A 27,715-nucleotide genomic window follows, 5' to 3' on the forward strand; every position below is an offset into this window, starting at 1 on the left:
AAATGATAAAACCCATATTTGTGACCATACAAAGTAACAATTTCCTCATACTGTACTTTCAAGATAAATCTATAGTAGCGTTTAATTTTGTTACAATATGTTAATACGTCACAAATCACAGGATTTTTCATTACAAAATCAAGTACTGTAAAGAACATATATTTTCCGTAACAGTACTATTTTAGCGAATGGTTACGAATTAACGTAATTTGTAACAAACGCTCCATTTCAGTCGTCACCATACCGTTAAAATGTCACCATTGTCATGGCAACTGATGTAATAGTATAACCAAAATATCAGCTATCAACTTATTAGTCAATTACTTGTAAATAAAATGGATTATTTGCAAGCATAGTGCACCTAAAATCCCAACTACTTCCTCCACCAGGAAGAAATATAAAGCTTCCCTTTGGTCTACAACACATTATCAGTGTTGTTTCGGGAAAGACGTGCCTGAATAGTGTTGGGATACACAATATGGCCATCCATATAATTTCCCCAAAGTATTCAAGTTTAAATCAACCTCAAGAAACCCCATCACTTTTCACCGAATATTTTCAGTCTCAAAAAAACCAAAAATCAACAAGATTTATATCACTATCAAGTGTTTCACTGAATATTTTCAGTCTCAAAGAAACCAAAAATCAACAAGATTTATATCACTATCAAGTGTTTCACTGAATTTTTTCAGTCTCAAAGAAACCAAAAATCAACAAGATTTATATCACTATCAAGTGTTTCACTGAATATTTTCAGTCTCAAAGAAACCAAAAATCAACAAGATTTATATCACGATCAAGTGCGATACTTGGTGAGACCGGGGGAAACGGGGGAGAAACCAAACCAAAAAAGATAACTGGCACCCAACAATTTTCCTTTTGCTAACGCAGACTAGCAATAGTGAGGACCGACACAAACGTGTGTCGATGCAATGGAACGTACATATAGAAGAAGAGGACACAAGTACATATTCAGCAATATATATTACATGGTTCTAAATGTAAAATTTATCAAATATTAAAACAGATAAGATGCTATCACTCTATTCATGAGAACTTTCTCAAGCACTGTACTACTAACTATACCACCACGACATATGCATATATACCCAATTTTGTTTCATTCCACTAACCCAGATAATTCAATTTATATAAAATACCATATCAAAATACTCCTTATTATCAAATATTCCTTTCAAATCACTAAATATAGCAGTGGCAGAAAGACAATCTAAAATATACAACAATGTTCTGCTAGTTACCCACACTTACCTTTATGAATGTTCAAGATGAACAATTCTACTGCGACCATTAAAATCACTTAATGCTACGGCAAATATAATTCAATTTATAATTATTTCATAGTTTCTAATTCTTTAATTTAGTACTGTACTACAACCGCATCAATGTAGGAAAGGTCTATTTTACAGTTGCATTGGTTTACTCAACTTATACAATAGGATGACAGTTGTAACATTAATTGATTAGATTTAATAACGTTATGATTAGCAAGTTGTTTTAAAGATCATACATACATACATACATATACCAAGGCACTTCCCCCAATTTTGGGGGGTAGCCGACATCAACAAATGAAAAAAAACAAAAAAAGGGGACCTCTACTCTCTACGTCCCTTGTTAGGCTGGAGGATCGTAGAGTAGAGGGCCCCTTTTTTGTTTTGTTTCATTTGTTGATGTCGGCTACCCCCCAAAATTGGGGGAAGTGCCTTGGTATATGTATGTATGTATGTATGTATGTATGATCTTTAAAACAACTTGCTAATCACAGTTTCTAGATTAATGATCAATACACAAAATTTTCCTGGGTAACTAAAGAGGTTATAGTTCATAAATACTGTACAGTATATATAACTATATCTAAAGTAATCTCATTTAGAAATTAAAACCATTGTTTTATAATGTCTACTTTGCCTGATCTAGAGTTAGATCATGTTGTGAATTATATAAATCAGTTGATATTAGATAAACAAAAAGGCTAAGACAATCCTAATCAGGAAAAGAGTACCATTTTGTCATTTCTCAGCAATTTTTGCTTATACCTATAATGGTTAGATCAACAATGAAAACCTGCTCTCTTTAGTGATTGGGTGCAATTGATAGCCAGTCATGTTCTAGATCATTATTACTTTGGCAGCTACAAACACATTAAGTTATTATAAAAAACTTTAAATGACCCTCACAGTGCAATTTTCTGTGACACTAAATTCACATGTCTTAGAGCATACATTAATACTTCTTGTTGAATTGAATATGGAATTCAGGCTTAATGCACAGAACTGTTGTTTTTAGCTACAAGTCAGTCTAAAAACTTTTGATCATCATATCAGCTGGACTTTATTGACAGTGGCCATCAGTGTTGTGCTGATCCAGGCAACATCACACAAAAATTGTTAACTGTGACAAGGCCACATATTACAGATTGGCTCGTAATAACAATAATAATAATAATAATAATAATAATAATAATAATAATAATAATAATAATAATAATAATAATAATAATAATAATAATAATAATAATATACTTATTGCTTACATGCAAGATATTTTCTACTTCATTACACTATTGAGGCGCAATCAAAACATTTTTAATCAACTAAAGTGCCTTTTCAATTGCTAATGGGCCAGCTATTTTAACCCAGTGGTGTGTTTAAACTATCAACTAATATTAATAATACCAGGGAGGTAAATCAAACATCTGGGTGTAGTACTGATCTAAACTGGATGCTAGCACTTGCCATTTAGCTACTGTCCTTGCCTAGCTCTTACACCAGTTTAGATAAATAATACTTTTGAGGTCAGAGTAAAAAGTAGGATCCCCAATAGGAGGTAATTGGAGTTCTCTGCTACCACTTCTAGTTCTTCAAAACTTTCCTCAAAATGGAACAGTCGGGTGATCCTGTCACTGACCGAATGTTGAGACAAGTGCGTGATACCAAATCTCAAGAGATACACAAATGGCAGGTCAAAGATGACCAAACCTTTGCAAGAAGACTGAGTGTGGTTAAAACATCAGATCCTGTCACCATTTGGACCAGCTTTTTGCATTTTTGTCTATTGGCATGTGATGTATATCAACTTGTAAAGTTGTAAAACTTCAAGAGGATAAGACAGTTGTTCTGAACTATAACAGATGATGCAAGAATCCGCTATTTGCCAAGATATCTAAAAAAAACATACCTGGTATTTGTATGTGGTAGGCTCACACAGATGTTACTGGTGCCAAAGTCTGTGCAATGAATCGAGAGAGGAGTGATCACCAGGCCCAAACACAAAATTGTGAACTACAAGGCACAAACATCCCATACAAATCAAATGACACACCATTGAAGTACAGTGAATGGGAGTGTGAATATATACATCCTGAGGATTCAATTATAGTGGATTTTCAACCTGATACAATCATCTCAATCCAGGACGAGGTCTTGCACTAAAGCACTATCAGGAATGAGGTTAATGATAATCTTTCAAGTACCTGGCCACTATAGACTTACCATAAAGAAATTGTAAAGATTGCGAAGGGTAACTGGACTACCTTATTTATCGTTCACTGAACAACCTGACCTTAAGTTCAAGGACTGAAACTTGTCAGTTTCAATCATAAAAACTGAAAACAACTGGATCAAGGAAGACGAGTCTCAAGAAATGAGACAACATAATTATGATATAAGGAACTTTCCTCACCCTCAGTTCCAGTTTTATAGATATTCTAAGGATGCAGATAAACTTTTGCTGCAGGTGAGGTTATGTCAAAGTATCTTACAGAAGAAACACAATAAATCTTTTCATACTAATTGTAGAGTTAATTGTTTGATGGGAGAGAAATGGTTCCCATTCCATAGCATACATAGCTGGGACCAGGGAAAACAAAGTCATTTTAGAAGGTACACAAATATCTACCCAGGTATCTTGATGGTCATGAAACTTGATATGAAAAATAAGGGGGCTGATATCTGGGGCACAGAAGAACTAATGAGGCACCCGTTGAGCCAGAATAGCAAGGAAGAAATGATTCCAAGTACATGAAAATACACTCCACATATATGCAAGCGAGTCCTTCTTAATGGGGAGTGGTACCATGAAACATAATCAACATTGATTTGACAAAAGAACAGGAAATGGAGATTTGAAACTCGAGCACTGTTTTGACAAAGGAATATCGTAGTCTGGAACTAGAGGAGGCAAATAGCAAGTTTCATCTTGTGAAAAGAAAATGATGGGGAGAGGCCATGCTGGCAGGGTCTCCAGTGGAGGAAAGGGGAATACAAGGATGAGCAGGTCAATACTCAGAATGAATCATAGCAAAAGAGTGGGCACTGGGATAGTTTCTTGTCAGAGGTAGAAGCATTTCTCTCATCCCATACCATGGAAGGAAGTGGAGGCATATGAAAGGATACTCTAAAAAAAACTGGAATTTGTTTACAGTCACCAATGGAAAAGGAGACACTAAAGCAGAACCGTTAGATTGAAGAAACCATGAAAAAAGGGACCCAGTTGACTTGTAGTTTTTCTTCAGGGCATATCTATAACCATTGGTTATGCAATCATGAAATGTATTAGTCCACAGCAAAAGATACAAACAAGATAAGAATCTCCATCAATAGAAATGGCAAGTAGCCATTACGGCATCGATAAAGATGACCTTCTGAAGTGTGATACACCATATGAAATAAAAGCAAAAACCTTGAACGATTATTAAAAATAATCAATGCAAAATCAGAAATATAATGCACGAAAAAGTCCAAAATGTTATTAAACAAATGCTTTTCACAAAAACCAATTAATTACAAAGCATTTCTTTGAGAAAGAAAATCCCAGTTTCAGTGGTCTAAGAATCGGTTCATATCTATAAGATTACCAATGTGAATGCTTTACCACTATTGACTGTTAACTACACATCAACTTCAACTAAAATATATAGAGAATCAAAAGGGAAAGAACAATCCAAGAAGGACATATATGACCCTGAATTGTACATAAACATAAAAGAATGACCTTATTGTAGTCCTAAATTAACTTACTTTAGGAATTGAGCAAGGAAGGATACTGAATATAAAGAATGTGCAAATGGAATTTTTCATCCGCTGTGATTGGTGACGAAACAAACAAAATAATTAATTCCCTTTTAGAGTTGTATGTCAGATCGGCTATATTTTGTTTATCATAATCTTTTAAAGATATAGTAAGTGAGAGAACATTTTTAATAACATCATCTTTACATAACCAAACCTAGCCAATACACAGATGGTCTAGTAATTTAGCAGTCGTCTTAGACAACAGATTCTAGATAATTTCATTAAAATCTACTTTAATCTTTTACCTCAAAGTCTTACCTAAAGGTCGTCTTATGTGTGGAAATACAAAGTATTTACCCATTCATTTGAATTAGTAGTTTTGTAAAGAAGTTTTTATGATTTTGTTTGCTTTTAGTCATTGGGGAAGTAGTAGTACAGTACTGTAATAGTTCCGAGATTGCTCGCCAGTGTTTGACTCTGTATTCAATTAGCTTTGATTCAATCCATGCTTGCTGTTATCTTTGCTCTTGTGAGTTAATAAAGTTTCGAACACAAGAACGCATGTTGACTATCACAGTGCTAAGTTAGGAATGATGGGAGAAGCATGGGTGGTGGTAGTGGGAGGGGGGGGGGGGGGTTGCAGTAGCCGTAGTAGCAGGCAATAGTCGGATGTAGAACGGCACCTCGTAGTAATGGGGGATGTTGAGGAAGGAGAAGACTAATTGGTAAGGGACCTCTGATAGTGGTTTTAAAACGCCCCAGTTACTATCAAACACCCTATAAGGGTGAGCGAGCTGGCATTCCTTGCAACTTTTTTCTCTGGTATATTTAGCAGTATTTATACCTTAGGAATGGTGCTATAAGGAGCATTTCACGGAGCAACACAGATTGAGCCCAGAAATAGATTTTTCCTTCGTCAAAATCCCTTAATTATCTCATCCAAGGTAGAAAATGAAAGTGTGTTAATCTCAGTTACTTGTTGTGTTGTTACCCTAGGTGTAGGGCCTATACAGAATAGTAGTTCTATATAAAATTTAGTATGATTTTGCAAAATTTTTATGCTACAGGAAAAATATTTCCGATTTAGCGTACAAAAGTCGAGGAGACACCCGTTTCCCCTTATTTTATCTTATTTCTCTTCCTCTTGTTTTGTTAAATCTTTTTATAGTTTATATAACAGATATTTATTTTAATGTTACGCTTCTTAACCCTTTTACCCCCAGGCTATTTGGAACTTTCCAACCCTTAACCCCCAGGCGTTTTTTTTTTCCAACCACATTTTGCAATATATATTTTTTAAATGGCTCTAACAGCCTTAATTTTCGTCATAGAGAGGTTAGGCTGGTCTCATTCTTTTGGAAAATGCCTGAAGTTTTTCATAAAGTTATCAAAAATATGCAAAAAAATGTAAATAGCAGTTTTTTGCAAGGACGTACCAGTACGTCCATGGGGGTAAAGGGATGAGTTTTATGAAACGTACCAGTACGTCCATTGGGGGTAAAAGGGTTAAAATATTTTATTTTCCTAATTCCCTTTCCTCACTGGGCTTTTTTCCCTGTTGGAGCCCCTGGGCTTATAGCATTTTGCTTTTCCAACTAGGGTTGTAGCTTAGCAAGTAATAATAATAATAATAATAATAATAATAATAATGATATTAGCCCATAATTGCATAGTTCTACTATACATAAGTGATAACAAACCATTGAAAGAATCTAATAGTGTAAAGTAAGGCATGATATAATCCAGTACACGAAAAAATCTAAAAAGAGCAGGCAAGTCACAAGAGGAGGATACAAAGGGAATAACATTGCCATAAGGTGTCCTCCTGGTTAACCTCTTACATAGTCATTCAAAACTTGACCTTAACCTCTTACATTGTCATTCAAAACTTGACCTTAACCTCTTACATTGTAATTCAAAACTTGACCTAACTGCTTTATAAGGCAAAATAAGCACTGTAAAGCAACAGTTAATAACAGCATGAACACCAGCCTGTCATGAACAGCACATTTCCAGGTATCTATAAAAAATAATACAGATCTATATTGCTTCTATCATTTTGATAACTGTAACATACAAGCTAGTATTGTATTTCTAATAGCTCTGATTTTCTTCGGGGGTATCAATTCACAAGCATTAAGTGATGTTAAACCATAGGTAACTAGCAGAACAAAAACAATACACAATAAATAATATAGTATATCAATAAATACTTTCTGCCAATAAACTAATACTATAGTTACTATACTACAAAAAATACAGTAAATTGGATCAGCCACATTAAAGTACATTACACAGTAATAAATTCACTGGAGACTAATTCAATAAGAGAAATATAAAACCTCAAGGTCACTCAAATAACAAAGGTTAATGAATCAAAGGCTAAAAACAATACACAGAAGAAATGCAAATGACATTAAGTGTGATGGCAAAGACAATTCAGGGTAAGATAAAAGATTCTCCTACTCCAAATCTGGCTAACCCTTAAAACGGACTTTGACATGGGAGAAATCTATTTTTGGGCTCGAGACACGTCGTCCTGATGGAAGGTCACTTCGGCAGCTTCCTACTGTATAATATTTCTGCGAGTGATATTACAAGAGAATTACCGTCAGGTATCACAGGGTTCTAATCCCCAGAATGACTATCCTAAGATATCTTGTATAATCAGGGACGTATCCATAGATAACCATAGATATCTGCACCCCTAATAGACTGAACCCAGTCTAGGAAACGGGGGAAGGATAAGTGAGGAGCCGTTACATATCCTCTTTCTCCAAGGTACCCTCGTATGTCCCTGATGGCGTCATTCCTTTGTTCGCAGCATTTCTACTTGTATGCAGTTTTTCGGGTGCACCTTTTCTCAGCTTTTATGGAGTAATTCCTCGCATGAAGGCTTCCTCTTAGTCGTCTAAGTTGAGTAACCTCTTCTTTTACAGTTTGAATTAGCTGTAGGTGTTTTAGATCCTCTCGGGGAGTGGTTATTTAACTTTTTAGGCGATGAGGGAGCCAGGCGCTCCGAGTCCAGCTAGCCATTAGGCGCAATGTCGCGTACCCGACTGCCCTTTTATTTCGAGTTCACTTAGTCTCCTTTCACTAGTATCACATTAGTTAGCCTTATTTTAGCATTACAATGCCATTTCACCTGCATGGAGTTAGCACAGTGGTTTCCTATTTCTATATTACTTTCTTCAGACTGAAGGTGATATAACAGCCCCCTATACGGTACTTAAAAGTATTGCAATTTGTGACAAAAGCACACCACGTCCCAGAACTAAGGCCAAGTGAAATAACAGGCAGCAGCAATTATGAAATCAGTAGGAAAAGTTTAAACATCAGTTTCAAGAACAGACCAATCAAGATCCAAACTGGAGTGGAAGAAGGAATGACTGTAAAACTATAAAATTTTAAAATCAATTTGTGATTTTCCTAGCTATACAAACCCAAGTCATCTATATGGTTACACTCTACTGCTGTTTTACCACGATCAAAATGAAGAAAATCCTGTGGGTGTGGCAACATTGTATGGTTTCCCACATTTCCACTTGCACTGGATAAGTGCATAGAAGCCTGGGGCTCAGTCCCCACTTCAGTCTTGGAGGGTGGATGAGGTGGGAAATATGAACAAATAACTCAGGTTTGTATACAAATTACTTTTAAAATTTGTAGTATGCTCCTATGCCAATATAAACCCTTGTTTTTTTATTCAGAAGTCTTACTGAGGTGGGAGGAAGTCCCAGTGACAAGATTATGATGTCTGTCTGACCCTTAACCCACTGTAACACAATGACCATCATGACTGACTTGTATAAGAGGCAAGGTCATGATGTAAGCCTCAAAAAGGGTGGCAAATGTTGGAGCCACAAACCAACAAGATTGAGATTATGTCAGAATAATTTTTCAATTGGAAATATATCCCTTATATGTAATAACACAAAGGTATTCTTGTTTTTATTAGTGGTCATCATTGTAGGTACTCCAAAGGAAGGGAGGCTCCGAAGAGAAAAAGGAAGGCACTTTCATTCTACTCTCATACCACACTTATTCTGGAACTAGCTGACAACATGACATCATGTTAATTGTCCTGTCAGGGCATAGGCTTTATATTATCTGTTAGGCAGCTACTACCAAACCTAAGGAGAATGTGTCCAAAGACCTGCGGGTACAATTTTTTAAGTAATGGGCTGTGGAGGTGGTCTGCCTCTTCCAGACCCTAGCAATAAGCACCTATGCCACTGAATGGTTCTCGAGAAGTACTAAGGTTACGGCAATATCACTCAAGTCATAAGCCTTGGGAGGGGCCCTAGTTGACAATTCTCTCAAAGATTTGTATGCTCTTATAAGTCTCTCATAACCAGACAGAGATGGTACTCTTGGTTACTCCCTTCTTGTGCTTACAAACAAGTTAGGGACAAGAGGGCAAAAGGGTAAATTCTCTTTAGGTGAACACCAACTACCCTCACAGGACAAAGTAACAGGACTGACAGGATCATCAGTTATCTTCTTAATTGCTGAAATAGTAAAGGAGTCAAATAATAGTCATTGATGGGTTTTGGGTCTTGGCTATGTATTCTGGAACAAAAGAAAAAGATCTTTTCACTCCTCTGGAGTGAGACACTAAGGGCGACATACCCGGTAATTCGCTCACTCTGATAATACTAAGGCTAAGAGGAACACTGCCTTCAATGAAAGGATCCTGTCTAATGCTCTGCAAAGAGGTTCAGAAGGTGCAAGCTTTAGGGACCTCAGAACATTTAGTACACTCCAAGATGGGGGTTCGAGTTCCCGAGGTGGGCAAGATTGTTCAAAAATTCTGACTAAAGCCAGGAGTTCCTACGAGGAGAGATCAATTCCCTTCTGTCTGAAGGCATAGCTTAAGACTGAGCAGTAGCCTTTTTCCATTGTAACTATAGGAAGTTTCTCCAATATAAAAATAAAAAATTCTGCGATCCATGGTATAGTGGCTTTTTTGAGGTGATGTTCTTTATACGACACCAATCACAAACAAGTGACCATTTTACCTGATAGACTGCTGTGGAGGACTAGCGGAGGTATCCTGAAAGTTGCTCCACAGTTGGTCTCGAAAATCCTTCCTTCCAGAGGTGTGTTGGATAACACCCGAGCTGTGAAGAGACAGGTAGTGAGCTGCTACGTGAAACTTTTTTATGTGAGGCTGAAGTAGAAGCTTTGGCCAATCTGGAAGTTCTCTTGGAACTTCTGTGAGATCAAGACGGTCTGGATACCACCCCCACCTGTGGCCATCTTACCGGAACAAGCGTTACTATCAGGTTACATAAGTGTTAGAAATCGTTTTCCATTACTACTGCTGGGTCCGAGACTGGGGAACAATACACTGGGAATTTCTTGTTCAGATGTGTGGCACAGGGATCTATCGTCCCTAGTCGACTCAGATTGTTTGCTATCACATTCTTAACCAAACCCCCTCCCGAGATGAATTGAGCTGTGAGAAGAACATTTACCTGTGACCGGCGTTGCATTCCTACTGCCAACTGACAGATGGGATACTGGGGTCACCTGCAGGTTGACATAGGACACTACAATCATGTTGTCGCTCATCAACACTAACGAGTGACCTTTTATTGTCTCTGTAAAGTGGAATAACACAAGATATGCTGCATTGAGTTCCATATAGTTTATGTGGAGACTTGTCTGCCTGTACCCATAGTACTGAGATTTTTTCCTTCCTCAGATGGGCTCCCCATCCTTGGCAAGAAGCATCTGAAAAGATTAGAAAATCTTGAGTTAGAATCTGTAGAGGGAATCTGGTTGATAGAATTCCCTCCATCAGTCACCACAAGAGATCTATTTCCCGTCTCAAAGGATCTTCACAAGAGGTCTGCAACCGTTGGCTCTCTAGTGCCTATTAAACTGAGCAAAGATGCATCCTTCTGAAGGGTACTAGTTTCTCTAGGGAGGCTAGGTCACCCAGAAGTGAGCTGGAAGTAACGCCTTCTCGATGAGAGGTGCTGCAAACCTGTCTTAAAAAGTTGGGCTCTATCTGAAGATGGAAATAATTTGGCTTGGATCATAACTAAGCCCAAATACTATATACGATGTTGCAGGTTAAGTCTAGACTTCTCATACTTCATCCGGATACCCAGGTCACACCAAATTCGAAAAGATGATCTCTGTGGCGGATAAGCCAAGATCTTGACTCTGCAAGTAGGAGCCAGTCATCTAGGTATCACAAGAGTTATTCCCATGGCATGTACCCATGAGGAGACTATAGTGAACAGGCAAGTTAACACCTGTGGGGCTGTTGACAGGCCAAACCACAAGACCTTGAACTAGTAAGTTTCTCTCTGAAAATGAAACGGGTACTTCTTTGATCTTGGATGAACACGTCTTGTATATCTATGGTCAGCAGAAAGTCATTCTTTCTTATTGCCTGTATCACTGTGCTAGGGGTTCCCAGCTTGAACAAAGTTTGAAGTAAAAACCTTCCAGCAGTAAGACAGGTCTCCAACCTTCCAACAATTTCTCCTCTTGAAGGAAGTTTTTGAAGAAACCCGGGGACCTGTCGAAGACTTCCTCTTTTGCTTCCTTCTCCAGCATAAGTGAAATTACTTTCTCTCAGGAATCCCATCAAATACAATGATGGGACCATCAGAGTCCAAGTTAAAGGAAGACAACGGCTCGTGAACGGAACACAATAACCTAAGCGAAGAACTTTTACAGCCAAGGGATCTGCTCCGAATAACTACCACCTTGCCCAGTAATGTTGCCAGCATCCCCCAACAGGTGGTTAACCGGGGGCTCTGCCGTCCCTAACAAGAGACTTCGACGCCCTCAACTCCTGCTGCCAAAGGGATGGCCCCTATAGCAAAAGGAAGTTGAGGGCTTCAACTGCCTTTTATACTGCTGGTTCTTGTCTGGTTCTTGTAACAGACAACAAGGAGGAGGAGCTTGTTCGATGGGGAAAGTAAAGACATTTGTTGAGCTGAGAATCGACATTCTCAGGAATGATGTTTGACAGGTTCTCTCCCATTTCTCTGCTACCACCGCTACTTCTGCTGGTGGGAAAAGCGTTGGATGGTGCATAAAATCGAGAGTTCCCTCCAGGCATGTCTGTTGTCAAACTTGTAACGTCCAGGTCAATTGGAATCGGACTAGGATGTGCCCCAGTATGTACATAAAATTTCTATTGTTCAGATAAAGCTGGAGGAGGAAGTTTTGTTGACCGACTAGATGTCAAGGAGTTCTCTGCACCCGAAATTTGTTTATAGATCAGCTCTCGTGTCTTTCACCTGGTTTGTTAACAGGATATCGAACAATGGCGAGCATTTTTTAGTTTAACACATTACTACTACTGTACTTGGGAATGAGGAGGTTTGCCTAAACCATCAATGTGACATATGAGGCTCAGAGTTTTCAGAAAATGGGATGCCTCCCCTGGTTCCAGTAATAATACCTCTATGGCGAGACAGCACTACATTGGATTCTTCTCTCTGGTTATGGTTCATTTTCCCTTTGCCTACATATACAACCAATAGTCTGGCCTATTCTTTACACATTCTCTTCTGTCATACACCTGACAAGACTGAGATTACCAAATAATTCTTCACCCAAGGGGTTAACTACTGAACTTTAGTTGTTCAGTGGCCACTTTCCTCTTGGTAAGGGTAGAAGAGACTCTTTAGCTATGGTAGGTAAGCAGCTCTTCTAGGAGAAGGACACACCAAAATAAAACCATTGTCCTCTAGTCTTGGGTAGTGCCATAGCCTCTGTACCATGGTCTTCTACTGTCTTGGGTTAGAGTTCTCTTGCTTGAGGGTACACCCAGGCACACTATTCTATCCAATTTATCTTCCTCTTGTTTATGTAGTTTTCATAGTTTATATAGGAAATATTTATCTTAATATTGTTACTGTTCTAAAAATATTTAATTTTTCCCTTTTTTCCTTTCCTCACTGGGCTATTTTCCCTGTTGGAGCCCCTGGGCTTATAGCATCCTGCTTTTCCAACTAGGGTTTTAGCTGAGCAAGTAATAATAACAATAATTGGTTCTAGAATTGCAGATCTGGTTCTAGGGCAGGGCCCTGATGGTCCAGGCTTTTGTTTTGGAAAGACTAGAATTTTCAATCCTTCCATGAATGTCTTCCTTCTCTCGCCTCGCTCCCGATACACGTAAAAGTTTCCCCCTCTCACCCAAAAAAAATACTTCGGCTAATCCTCACAGAGATTTGAAATTAAAATGTTACCATAATAAAAACATTGTCACAGAATTTCTAATACAGTACCAAGAAATACAAGATTGTGTATCATAAATAGCCCTTGACATCACTTCCAAACTACAGTATAGTAATACTGCTATCTTCCTTAGTTAATACTGTAGTGTCTCTTGAGGATTTCCAGGTATATAGTACTAATTTCCTTGAGAAAAACAATCACAGTTCAGTGTTACAAATATTAAATTACATTAATCAATGTGGCCAATTCCAAGATACATATATAAATGGTCTGTGTCTTCAGTAGCTGCAATTTCATAAAGTCAATTGTAACTCCTGGTGAATAAAGGAAAATACCAGGGTATTTTAATTACTGTTTAGAGTAAATAAGTTTATAATACTGAAGGCACAGACAACAAAACAATTTATAGAATATTAAATACAAACAGTTACAAAAAATGATGCCAAACCAACAAACTATATTAGACCAAAGAACCATCAATTTCAGCGGTAAAAAAGAAAGTTTTGTTTCTTTACCACAGTGAACACTTCTTCCCGTAAAGACATTCATCTCCCATACTACTTATTCAGAAGTACAGTTAAACTTTAACAGCAAATGTTGAAAATCCACGAATGGATGCTGACCCCTAAGTAAGACTCCCATACCACCCATTTTCTTATTACCTAGAAAAAAATTTGTGTTGTAGCCTTGAGAGAAAAGACATGCAATGTAATATTCTTTATGAATATATAACAAGGACTGGAAACTATAAAGTTATATATCACTAATTAAAGAGCAGTGTCTTGATTGAAAAAATTTACACAAGGGTTGAAAATATTATATTACCTCAACTTATTCTCCCCTTTTATATATACAGCAATGCCTCACGATAGGAAATTAATTCACTAATTCGTCCCGAGAGGCTTTAGTTCTGTGAATTTTTCGTATTATGTCACATTTTACATGTAAATCGCCTAATTCGTTCCAAACCCTACAAAAGCCACAAATCTTATAAAGCTAAACTGTACAGCCAAATAAATTTGAATCATTCAATATACAGTACCTAATTTCACTGTTAATACCTGTAAATTAAGTAGTTATCAGAACATATTGCAATAATAAACAGAAAATACAATACATACAGTACAATACTGTACATATACTTGATATCCAGTACCATAAGTACTATTTAATGTTAATTTGTTCTCTTCATTTATTTATTTCCTTATTTCCTTTCCTCACTGGGCTATTTTTCCCTGTTGGAGCCCCTGAGCTTATAGCATCTTGCTTTTCCAACTAGAGTTGTAGCTTGGATAGTAATAATAATAATAATATACTATTATTATAGTTACCCTTACTATAGAGAGGTGCGTTTCCTATTTTGCATAAACAACCCATTTTGTTCAACTGGTTCATAATTTTAATGGGTAAATATGTTATTCTCAGACCTTGCTGGCGAATTTCTTTTCGTATCATAAAAAAAAAATTGTAACAAGGTAAAAAAATCATCGCATCTCATTTCACATCATGAAAATTTTGTATGTAGAAACATTCAAATCAAGAGGTATCATGATACATATATGTAAATGCTGTTGTGTTTGCTTTGCTCTTATGTGACTCAATGTTTTTTTTTTTTTATTTAATAATTTGTTTTTTATCAAGTGATTTCCCTTGCACTCTCACAACCAACAACTACAAGTTCCTGTTTTATATGTTTACAGTCCAATGACTTCACTACCATTATCGAGCTAGCCTAAAAATACATAAAAAATTTCAGAGCTAATTATATATACTAAAGGGATTTTGACGAAGGAAAAATCTATTTCTGGGAAGAGGCATGTGACGGCCGGTGAAAAGGGTCCTTCTTTACACTTTTCTAATATAAATCTTCCAAATATACTAGAGAAAGATAAAAGCATGGAATGCAGAGGTTACTACCCTCGCGCGATCACCTTGTGGGTGTCGTGTATACAACTAAATGTTTTGTAAGTTATTAGAATCACAAGTTGTTCTATAGGGGTCATCATAGTACAGTATTCTTGATAAATAGGCAATTGAGCTAAAATAGGTACCAAGGTACAATGTGCAATGGATCTTCATATATTTAACAAACTTAAACAATGGGATAATCAAATAAGATACTGACCGTATAATTTGATGATTTATTGCCCATTAGGGAGGTGGGTGAATTCTCACTAGATAGCTAAACTTACGAAACAGCCAGCCATTCTAATCTGCCAGCTGATGAACCTCCTGGTCCCCTACTTCCTATAAAAACGCGCATATATCTCAACTTCCGAAAATATTTTGAAAAGTCCTGCTAAAATTAATGCAGTACAGTATATCAAAATGATCTTCAAAAAAACTGTTACATTAATTTTCACTGATTACATAATAGCTTTGGATTACATCTCATCTACGTTAATAGTTCCCATATCTATAAAGAAATGAGTTTTCTCAATTATATTTATTCTTAACCACCAATATGCAGGTTCATTCTTTTTCACCCAATGAGTTCTCTCTCCCGCTATCGAGGTACCAATAATAAACTTCCCTATTTGTACAGAACAAACCTAGAATTATAATTGGTACTTTTCATACTATATACACATGACATGTGGTTTGGCCTAGAAAACAAGCTTGTTGCATATGCAGATGATGCTACTCTTTTTGCATCAATTCCATCCCCTGAATGTAGATCTAGGGTTGGTGAATCCCTTAATAGAGATTTAGCTAGAATTAGTGCATGGTGCAAATTATGGGGTATGAAGTTGAATCCTAACAAAACTCAAAGTATGATTGTAAGTAGGTCAAGGACGGTGGTTCCTCAACATCCGGATCTCAGTATTGATAATGTTTCTTTAAATATGTATGACTCTTTCAAAATTTTAGGTGTGATTCTCGACAGTAAATTTACTTTTGAGAAACATATAAGGTCTGTGTCTTCTTCAATTTCACAAAAAATAGGCTTATTGGGAAAGTCTTTCAAGATTTTCGGTGATCAATCTATTTTGAAGAAGTGTTTTAATTCTTTCATTCTACCTTGTTTTGAGTATTGTTCTCCTGTCTGGTCTTCAGCTGCTGATTCTCATCTTAATTTGTTGGACAGAAACTTACGGTCTATTAAATTTCTTATTCCTGATCTAGATATTAATCTCTGGCACCGTCGTTCAATTAGTTCATTATGTATGTTGCATAAGATTTTTCACAACTCAGACCATCCTTTACATTCAGATCTCCCTGGACAATTCTATCCTGTTCGTAATACTAGGCAGGTAGTTAATTCTAATAGCCAGGCCTTCTCCATCACGAGGCTCAATACTACGCAGTACTCTAGAAGTTTTATTCCAGCTGTTACCAAGTTGTGGAATGATCTTCCTAATCGGGTGGTTGAATCAGTAGAACTTCAAAAGTTCAAAGTTGGAGCAAATGCTTTTTTGTTGACCAGGCGGACATAGTCTTTTATAGTTTATTTATGACATATTTGTTTTTGATGTTGTTGATAGTTTATTATATGACATGTCTGTTTTGACGTTGTTTGTTTTAGAATGATTTATTGTTAATTTGTTCTCTTCATTTATTTATTTCCTTATTTCCTTTCCTCACTGGGCTATTTTTCCCTGTTGGAGCCCCTGGGCTTATAGCATCTTGCTTTTCCAACGAGGGTTGTAGCTTGGATAGTAATAATAATAATAATAATAATATACATTTCAACTTGGTATTCAAAATATCTAATAGAAACGCATAGTATAATATACATACTGCATATCTGCTAAAGCACTTTCAACATTTTATTTAGCAATGTTCACTTATCTTTGATAAAAAGATCCTGTGAAAAGCATAGTATATAATCATAATAAAATGGATATGAACGACTTCAGTGTTTATTTTCATCCTTGCATTGTTTTTATTACTTTATAACTTTTCAGTTATTGTGCATTAATTCTTTTAAAATCGTGAGTGCTCTTCTTACTTTGAAACTATGATTCATATATATACCTATGTATACTGTATTTTACCACATGAAATTGACGGGCAACTGTCACCCTTACACAACCCTTTTAGGGACGTAAAAATACCAGTGTTTTCTACAAAACAAAGTTAGCTATTCAGGAGCAAGTCTTATATTAATGCTTCCTTCACTTGCGTCACACACAAAATGGAGCGAGGAGGGGGAACTAGCTTCATTGAAAGATGTTTGATAACATACATTTAGTTTAAAGATATTGTTTTATTTCCATGTATCTTGCCTTTATAAAATAAAAACCTGAATCACACTCATTGAAAGAGAGGGGAAGGAGAGACAAAACATCCAATACTTAACCCTTTTACCTACAATGGACATACTGGTACATTTCACAAAACTCATCCCTTTACCCCATTGGACGTACCGGTACGTCCTTCCAAAAAACTGCTATTTACATTTTTTTTTGCATATTTTTTATATCTTTTTGAAAAACTTCAGGCATTTTCCAAAAGAATGACACCAACCTGACCTCTCTATGACGAAAATTAAGGCTGTTAGAGCAATTTAAAAAATATATATTGCAAAATGTGCTTAAAGAAAAAAAAAAAAAAAAACTCCTTGGGGGTTAAGGGTTGGAAAGTTCCAATTAGCCTGGGGGTAAAAGGGTTAATATTAGTGATCTTAAAACTACAGAAAATAGGGATAAAATCTTATACTGTACAGGAAAGTCCTCCCAGTTTAACTTTACTCATGCAGTTTATGCTAATCCCCCATAAATTAATCTGTCTCTTTCTCTCTCTCATTCAAATATTTTTACTCCTGTTATTCTGAACTATAGTACAGCACAGATTCATACTTATGTACCCATATAGAAAAAAGGGATTTTGACGAAGGAAAAATCTATTTCTGGGCGAGGGACCTGTGTCGCTCCGTGAAATGCTCCTCTAGCACCATCTCTAAGGCATAATTATTGCTGAAAATACCAGAGAAAAATATGCATGGAATGCTAGGAATAAACCTAGCTCGCTCACTCTTTGAGTGTCGGTATAGAAAACTGGGGCGTGATTGAACCACGACCATAGATCCCTCACCAATTAGACCTCTCCTTCATCAACATATATCATCTTAGAACTAATGTATTTTAATGTAAAAGATAACAAGCTCAACCAAAAACTTGTGACATACTATATCATGAAAAATAATTACTAAAGCATAATTTTACTAAAAAAAAAAAATTACAAAAAAATGAGTTACTGTACTCCAAAAAAAACCCCTGCTATAGTATAGGCTCAAGGCTCTATATGTCCGTATATGCATAAGAGGTTCCCTAAAATTATCTTTAGCAAAAATTAATAAAATCTGAAAGTATTTAGTATATTTCCCAGCTATACAACTTTGTTTCCTTCAAAATATGGATATCTTCAGTGGAGATGAAACAGCCATTGAATTAGTCACCAAAGTAGTTAACCCTTTTACCCCCAAAGGACGTACTGGGACGTTTCACAAAAGCCATCCCTTTACCCCCATGGACGTACCGGTACGTCCTTGCAATAAAATGCTAAAAAATTTTTTTTTTCATATTTTTGATAATTTTTTTGAGAAAATTCAGGCATTTTCCAAGAGAATGAGACCAACCCGACCTCTCTAAGACAAAAATTAAGGCTATTAGAGCAATTTAAAAAAAATATACTGCAAAATGTGCTGGGAAAAAATAACCCCCTGGGGGTTAAGGGTTGGAAATTTCCAAATAGCCTGGGGGTAAAAGGGTTAATGTAAAAGATAACAAGCTCAACCAAAAACTTGTGACATACTATATCATGAAAAATAATTACTAATGCAAAATTTTACTAAAAAAAAACTAACAAAAAAATTATTTACTCCAAAACAACCCCTGCTATAGTATAGGCTCAAGGGTCTATATGTCCGTATATACATACAAGGTTCCCTAAAAATATTTTTAGCAAAAATTTATAAAATCTGAAAGTATTTAGTATATTTCCCAGCTATACAACTCTGTTTCCTTCAAAATATGGATATCTTCAGTGGAGATGAAACAGCCATTGAATTAAGTCACCAAAGTAGTTAACGACAGATGGTGAGCACAGGTAACCCAACACACTTGCCTGTCCCAGACTCCTTCACTTTTGACCTTTGCCTCAGGGCTGAGAAGGGTGGTTGAGGTGACAAGTTCAACTTTAAGACTAGGTTTTAGAAGAAAATTACTTTTAACCCTTTTACTCCCGGGCTAATTGGAAATTTCCAACCCTTAACCACCAGGGGGTTATTTTTTTCCCAGCACATTTTGCAGTATATTTTTTTTAAATTGCTCTAACAGCCTTATTTTTTTTCATAGAGAGGTCAGGTTGGTCGCATTCTCTTGGAAAATGCCTGAATTTTCTCAAAAAAATTATCAAAAATATGAAAAAATAAATTTTATAGCATTTTTTTGCAAGGACGTACCATGGGGGTAAAGGGATGGCTTTTGTGAAACGTACCAGTACGTCCTTTGGGGGTAAAAGGGTTAAAATTGTTTACATGTTTCTACACAAAAACTTTCCTCCTTTATAAGAGAGAGAGAGAGACTTCTTGGTAAAAAGCAGGAATCCTACACAAACTGATAGGTACTTTTTATCCCCTCTAATAAGTTTAGCTGGCCCCTTCGGGAACAGGGAAGAAAAATACAGCAACCCCATACCTGCCCATTATAGGGATGAGTAGGCTGATAGGGATTGGCCTGAACTTGGTATGTAGCTGATATTAAGTTAATAACAGAATACTTCTAAGCCACACAGGAGATGCTACCTAGAATAAAATACCTGATGTATGATGACCAACAAGTTAGTATTAATTTCCCCATCCTCACCCTCATTAAGGGAGGATAGGGGAGAACTACTACTCGCAGATCTACCACAATATGAATGGTTCTTGGAAGAATAGCTTACCAGTATCAATGTAACAGTAAGAATGATTCCTCCCCTGTTCATCTAAGCTCATTACTGACATGTTACCATAACAAAGATGCTTCCTGTCCTCTGAGGGAGCTAGGTTTCTTACAAAACTAACTGAGCAGCCACCACTGGGGCAACAGCAAACGTTTTTCAAGTTCTTGCGGGTCTACTCCCTTAAAAAGAAAGCTATGAAGGTTGTTTTGGAGCTTACAAACTTGTCTTCATCCCCTGGCCAACTGTAAGAATCTTTCAGAAGACCAAGAAGGGACCAATGCCCCGACTTTGTGAGCTCTTTTCTGGGCTGATACCTCAACCCCTCCAACCATTAAGGCATTAATATCTTTTGATCATCTCAAGAAGCTACAAAGAGACTGTTCTTCGACATCTCTTTCTTGGTTTTGTCAGTGTTAAGGAAGAGTCATCAACACTCGGGCCTGAGATGTCAAGTCCTCTTCAAATACCACTGCAAAGCCATCACAGGACACAAACGCATTGACTCTATCACCTAAGGCTTTGCGTAGAGAGGGGATGGAAATGGTCTCAAAGCTGGGTCATGTGTTGATGGGTTCTGGGTTTAGGACACTAGTTTGGCCATACAAGTAAAAAAGACCTCCTTCCAACCCTCAGCAAGGGTTATTACATAAGTGCATCTGTGTAACAAACCTAATCTCTTCATGAATGCTAAGGCTAGCAAGACAGTCTTAAGAGTCAGATCTCATTTAACGATGACTTCAAAGAATCATACAGGATACGTGTAAAACAACTGTGAAAAAGGGTCACATCCCACTCTGGGGTCCTCATGAGCATAAACAATTCCTAGTGAAGAGGAGAGGTCTATAATGATCAGTCGAAAGACTGCTTAAGGCTGAGCGGTAGCCTTTCACAGCTATGACTGAGAAGCGATTGTATTGACGATGGTAGACGAGGAAGTCTACAAGCTTTACTAGAGATGCTCAAACTGGGGAGTACCCCCTCTATGACACCCATTACAGATAATGGCCCAGTTTTCTTCATAAACAGCAACTAAGGACCATTGTAAGTACCCAGACATTTTATGTGCAGTCACTCACAAGCCTTGCACTAGGGAGAGATGCTGGATAGTCTCTCAACATGATGTGTAGGACTTCACACATTAGTGGTGCCTCTAAAAGTGCAGCTCGAAGAAGAGTATGTTCCATGAAGGCTGTTCTATCAGGACCTCAACTAAAAATCATAAGATAGGGATACCTGGCATTATCAGCAATCAGCTGATCCGCATCAGCACAGGTGTTGGAATGCATCTTTGAACATTAACCATAGGTCTGGAGGGGGTGAACAAAATACCACGAGCTTCATGTTTAGCCATGTGGGAAAAGAGTAGATGTACAGTGAGCCCCACAAAGTAAGAAATGTTCAAACTCTGCAAGGACAGGGGGACCCCTCCACTCCTACAACCTGCCTTTGGCAACTGAGCAAATCTGAAGAGGTGCGTGGTGCTCCGCCCAGATGTTCATCTACTTTGAGGACCTGCGAAGAGGGAGCAACACTGCCTCCCTGCTTGTTGAAATTAGCTATTAGTACAGTGGTAGCTCGTCAACACTTAGTTCTTGAAATGCTTGCAAAACTAGACATGCAGCTTGCATTTTCAATACAATGTACAGAGCCATTTCTTCAGCTGACCACACATCTGATGGTACCAGGATATACTGGTGTGCGCCTTACCAGTCTTATACTGTACCTCAAAACAGATGTACAGTATGTCTGGAGGTATCAAAAAAAGCGAGACTCCTTTGGCAAGGTTTTTTTTGTTCGGCCACTAGGTAAGATTGGCCCATACCACCTTCCTGCCCTACTGGAACAGGATGGCTTAGTGGATACCTGAAGGCCAAACACTACTGAGGGTATCTTTGGTGGAGGCCCCCGTAAGGAACAGATATCTCCAACAAGGAAAGGTGGCCAAGAAGACTCTGCCACCATTGAGCTGGAAGTAATGTTTTGGACAGAAACTGTTGCACTCGCTACCTCTGTGAGCTTGCAGATGCAATCATCTAATGGAGAGAGTTCTGCTGCTACCATGTTTATCAGAATTCCCTGATACTTCAACCTCTGCTTGGGTGTGAGGTTTGATTTCTCCCAATTCATCACAACACCCAAATGGTGACAAAAGGCAAGAAGACATCCTTGATCCTGTAGCAACTGGCTCTCTGAGGCAGCCAGGCAGCCAGGATAAACTATTCATTAAGATATATCAAAAGATGTATCTCGTGTGAGTGGACCCAACCTGTTACCATGAACACTAGAGTGAGCCCCAGGGGAGAAGTGCTCAGCCTGAAACTCAGGGTCTTGAACTGATTCACCATTCAGTTGAGGAAGAAGTGGAGGCACTTCTGAAAGGATTGATGAATGGATTTGTAAGTATCAATCCTTCAGATCTACTGAAAGTAACATCTCCTCCTCTGATGGAAATTGGTACTAATATTATCTTTTCCAACCTGAACCTGATGCTGTACAAACTGGCTCATGGGAGAGGTCAAAGAACGGTTTCCAGGTATGAGTTGACTTCTGTAAGAGCTTCAAACACCAACTGTAAAACTCCAGAGATCCATTTCATATGACCTCAAGCTCATTCTTCTCCAACATTCCTTTAACCTTTGCCTATCATCAACTACCTCGTTAATTAATTCAATAGCTGTTCCAACGTCTTTGAAGACATTCCACATTTTAAAGGACAAATGGTTTGTAGCCCATGCAAGAAGGAACACTTTTCTTTACTGAGCAGCAGTCAGAATTTTCTCTATAAAAAGATTAACAAATTTAAGAGTCCTCTTATATCATGATCATTGACTTTCAATACAGGCAATAAAAATTCATCTATAAGCTTCTTTAATAAGAAAGAACATTGCAATCTTAGACATTGGATTATTAGAATGGAGTAATGTATTCCAGAAAACAAATTTGGTACTGCATTTCCAGTATTAACAATTCTGTTAATTTTCTTTAGGGATTGGCTAGTAAAGGGCAACAAATCATTTTATTACATTTACTGCTGGTTTGGTAGTTGGTCCTTACCCCCTTTAAAAGCAGTGAATTTGCTTTACTGAAAAATTATTAGCTAATGCAGTAAAAACATTGCACTGAAAGACACGGACAAATGGAGTGCCTGACAAGTTAAAATGTTTGATAAATTTAGATTCTTTGGCCTAGACTTATACTAAAATCCACAGCATCAAAATCCATACTCATTAAGTAAGAAATGATAAAACAGCACAGATTTTCACAAATAGTATCAAATGCATACTGGTACTGTTATTTAATTGATTATTAGTGGGTAGCATTTGTTTTTTTGTTTGTACCAAATCTATCATACCATAATAATGTAAAGTTGATATACCTTTTATGAATAATTTTTTACTTTGTACAAATGTAACCATATACAAATGCCAGCATTTGAGCTCTTCAAATGAGCCTAAACAATCCATTTCCAAATAACAATTGGAAGAAGATTGCCTTTCAACTGGGTGGTAATGGGACTCATTAACATCACATGACCTATGATTACATGTAGAAAAGAACATTAATCTCTCTGTGGCGACCATAAATCAGTAAAATGAGAACAGCATTGGAGAAGGGAAAATGACTAACAAGCAATGTTCAGTCTATATACAAAAAGGGGAAGTAAATGGATAAGAGGGATGTCATACAAAAGCTTCCAATAATTTGCTCTGAGGAGGTGCCATGAATTGAAAAGTCTCCTCTTTCAGTGGTTTCCCTTCTTTCACAAAATCAAGGAATGCATTTATAGCCAAGGCCAAAGACTGACTGAGTTGGTACCACTTATAAATGACTGGGATTCCCTACTTAGCTAGGAAGAATGTTATGCCTCCATTTATATATGCAATGATGAAAAGCCACAGAATAGCCAAATAGGTTAGCCTTAAGGGAGAGATTAGGAGTCACATCAACTGCACTTAACATCAACAGCAGTTATCCCCACCGTTTCATATCATCAAGAGTTGGAAGAACATTATGGTTGGAATTCAGAAAGAATTTTTTTAAGTTCTTAGGGGGAAAGAGATGAATGTAGTCCAACTCATCCCATCACAAAGTTATCCCATCGCCAAGTCAGCCCATTGTGACTAACAACTCGGTCCATTGCCAACTCGGCCCACATCCAAATTTACTTTGTTAAAGCTATTTTTTATTATTATACTATATTGTGTTATTTTCTTTTACTGTGCTTTGTTCTCTCTTTTGAGATCAGACCTGAGAGAGGTCTCATTTATCTCTTTCCAAGTAACCTTGTAAATAAATCTCTGAGGTAAGTAAAACACAGTTTGAAAATAGGAAGAGTAGTCTTTATAAATAACAGAATGATAAAAAGTAAAACACTGCTAAAAGCTTTCAAAAATAATAAAAGTACATATTAAGAAATATAGATGGCAATATGATGAAAAACTGCCATCAGCAATTGTCTGGCTGATTACTAATTTTGAAATCGAGGTTTTGCTGTTCTCGTGGTCGATTTGCCTTCCGTTTACGACTTCCTTGCCTAGCAAGATTTAATGGAGCCGGTAGACATGAAACAGGAATGGTAGGATTTACTTGCTCCCGAAGTACCTCGTCAACAATATCAGAAGCAGGGCGAAAGACGTCTTCTATTGCCTTTTGCTTTACGAGTGTACACACCTTATTTTTCACAGCACAGCTAGTCTCGGGAGGATGGCAGTGTTCAACATGCCCTCTCATAAAAGTATTACCCACTTCTTTTACTGTCGCCATGCATGAGATTTTTTTGTTTCTAACCACACACCGCCAATGAATACTCATGTTAGTTTTTCTTTTTAGAGTGTAAGAGTAGCCAGTGCTGTCAATAAGTTTTGGATTTCCTCTTTGTGATGATGATTCAATCTTTTCATAAGTTATTGTCTCCCTTGAGGGAGAAATTTTTATAGGCGTAGGATCCACAATTGAAGAACCCCTACTGACATTTGACACTCCACTTTCAAAAGAATCCAGATTCTCATTATGCACATCACTCATGGCCACTGCATCTGCAAAACATTCAGAGTTTGCACTCGAAACTACACAAGTTTCCCCCGGACTTTGATCTTCTTTAATACATATGTGACACATCCGGTCAATATAACCTTCTTTAACAGCAGGGGTGATCCCACTTCCGTAGGTCCGGTGCTGCCTGTAGCTACATCCATCACATTGCAGTGCTTCCTGTCATACGTAAAGAGCGCACGTTACACATGACATTGTGAGAATAAAGTTAATATATGTCATAGGAGTACTATTTACTGATGGGGACAGACAGTTTCACAGCATATCAAGCACAGATCAGCCATGTTGTCCTAGCTCCATTAAGTCTAGCAGTAGGTTCGTAACCATATCAGTTATTTAAGCTATGGTTCAGTTTCGAAAATTAATCAAAGCCTTTAACTACATACTGTATACGAAACAACTATTACAATAAGACACTTTAGTGCTTGTAAAAAGGTTCCCAACCAACCAACCAACCAACCAACCAACCACACACACACACACACACACTCCCCCCAACCCACCCACTCCCAAGCCCGCACTCACTCTCTCTCTATCTCTCTCTCTCTCTCATATTCAGTGTATGGAGAAGAAAAGGAAGCAAGATTGACGAATAAAATCAGTGCTGCTGAAAAAGCTACACCTGGACGACTTCATCTGTTTTGATCTGACCAGTCAAAAATGGGCCAAGTTAACACCGGCAATAGGCCAAGTTAACACAGGCAATAGGCCAAGTTGGCTATCACAAATTGGCCAACTTGGCACAGGTGATAGGCCGAGTTGATTACATTGAATGGGCCGAGATGGTTATGGGCCGAGTTGGACCTATACCAAAGAGATAACCAAGTAATTCCAACTTCAGTAATGTTTTACTATAGCATTATAACTCAGGCATTCTTCACGGACAGCATAGCTCTAGCAATTTATCAGATGTATCTGCTCACCCTTTATCTATAGGCCTACTATCTTTACAATGCAGGTATTGTTCAACCTGTCCCTACATGAACTATTATACTTACTATGATAAGGATACCATAACAGATAAGCTTTCCACATAAATATTACAATTAGCTTATTCTAACAATGGTTGATTTCAACATACAGTACTAGATTTCATTGGTATACCAAACCCACCAGAAGGTGGCCTTTCCCTTCCTTTCATATAGTAACCATAAAAAAGATAGCCTCAACTCATTCATCGGAATATTACAAAAGCAGCAAGGATAGGAGTAAAATAGTCCCTAATCCAAAGCGCAAACTTTTAAAAGTCCTAAACTAATTGATGACCTGTACCAAAACAAACGAAAGTAAGCCAGAGTTATTGAGATTCGACTAATCTTGGAGCACGTGCATTGACCACCCAAGCTGAAAGGGTTTGGGATGGGGGAGCAGAATATATCAGCTTCTGTGTGAAGGAAGTCACGAAAGAGTCAGTGTTGGTACTTCTTAAATTTTTCTGAAGATTCTCATAAATGTCTAAGAGGATATTTTGTTTCTGCTACAATTTGGAAACCTGTAAGGTATTTTTTTACCCATACAAGATATGATTATAACTTCACAAGTCAAAAAACATATAAAAGAAAAGCAAAACGGCTCCATCATTCATAAATATATTCTAACTGCTCGAATTGGACGAATAAAAAATCTGAACACTGAAAATAGGATAGAAATTACAAAACATCAAAAGTCAATCTCATTAGAAGACTGTCTTGGAAATAATGCATTTAATTTCCTGCAATGTTCTGAAGACGTCAATGCCAGCAGAGGGGGATCGTTTGAGTATCACATCTAATAATGTGGGATTGCCCAATGACTAGTGAACAAAATTGTATCGCATTTTAAAAATAAAGCTAGAGACTAACCTTGTCAATTGCCACCCATAAGGTAGAGTAAGGTGGTAAAAAACTACTACCCATTCATAAAATAATTTAACACTGAAACATGACAGATTTGGAAAAAATTTGTATTTTTCCTAACATACAAACCTGGAGCTATTTATAAGGTATTACTTTCGGCAACGCTGAAAAGCAGCCAAGACAATTTTAGTGAGAGATAATTACCCCCATCCACTAGTTAGCGGGAGGGGGAGGGGGTTGGGGTAGACTGGCTACCCCGCTCACTCACACCTGTCGGTTGAGTAACCACTTTTGCTTTCTGGCAGGACTTCTAGGGGGACAGGGTGGTGGGCCAATTTGTATAAATAGCTCCAGGTTTGTATGTTAGGAAAAATACAAATTATTTCCAAATTTGTTATTTGTTCCGACACAGATACAAATCTTCGCTATTTATAGGGTGACTTACTCTTAGGAGGGAGGAAGTTCTACCAACTGGCCTTGGTCATGACCTGGGATTCTCTCTAACTGATCTTTGATCTAATTAGTAGGAACCCTACCCTCGCTAAAATCATAGTAGTTACAAGGTAACTCAATGATAGTGGCCTGCAGAAGCTTGTGAGACAGAGACTCGTAGCTTGTCTTTACGTAGGAACTCGCGGATAAGCATGAGTTCTAAGACATATCCAATACCCTCCCTCACGAGGTATTGGTGAT

The 27,715-nt window shown here is 37.5% G+C and overlaps 1 protein-coding gene across 24 annotated transcripts in view; it reads right to left on the reverse strand.

Annotated features, from left to right (window-relative positions):
• LOC137624564 (zinc finger and BTB domain-containing protein 14-like) overlaps positions 1 to 27,715 on the reverse strand; it is a 184,115-nt gene that overhangs the window by 130,011 nt on the left and 26,389 nt on the right. For 2 of the 24 annotated variants that reach the window (XM_068355474.1, XM_068355475.1), the window contains exon 6: positions 24,567 to 25,346. The exons of the other annotated variants lie outside the window; for them this stretch is intronic. In XM_068355474.1, coding sequence (XP_068211575.1) covers positions 24,582 to 25,346 — 765 coding nt within the window. In that variant the 3' untranslated portion in view covers positions 24,567 to 24,581. Of the gene's footprint in view, positions 1 to 24,566; positions 25,347 to 27,715 lie in introns of those variants that run through there. 24 annotated transcript variants of the gene reach the window in all.

Source organism: Palaemon carinicauda, chromosome 31 (assembly GCF_036898095.1).
Source record: "Palaemon carinicauda isolate YSFRI2023 chromosome 31, ASM3689809v2, whole genome shotgun sequence".
Taxonomy (NCBI): domain Eukaryota; kingdom Metazoa; phylum Arthropoda; class Malacostraca; order Decapoda; family Palaemonidae; genus Palaemon; species Palaemon carinicauda.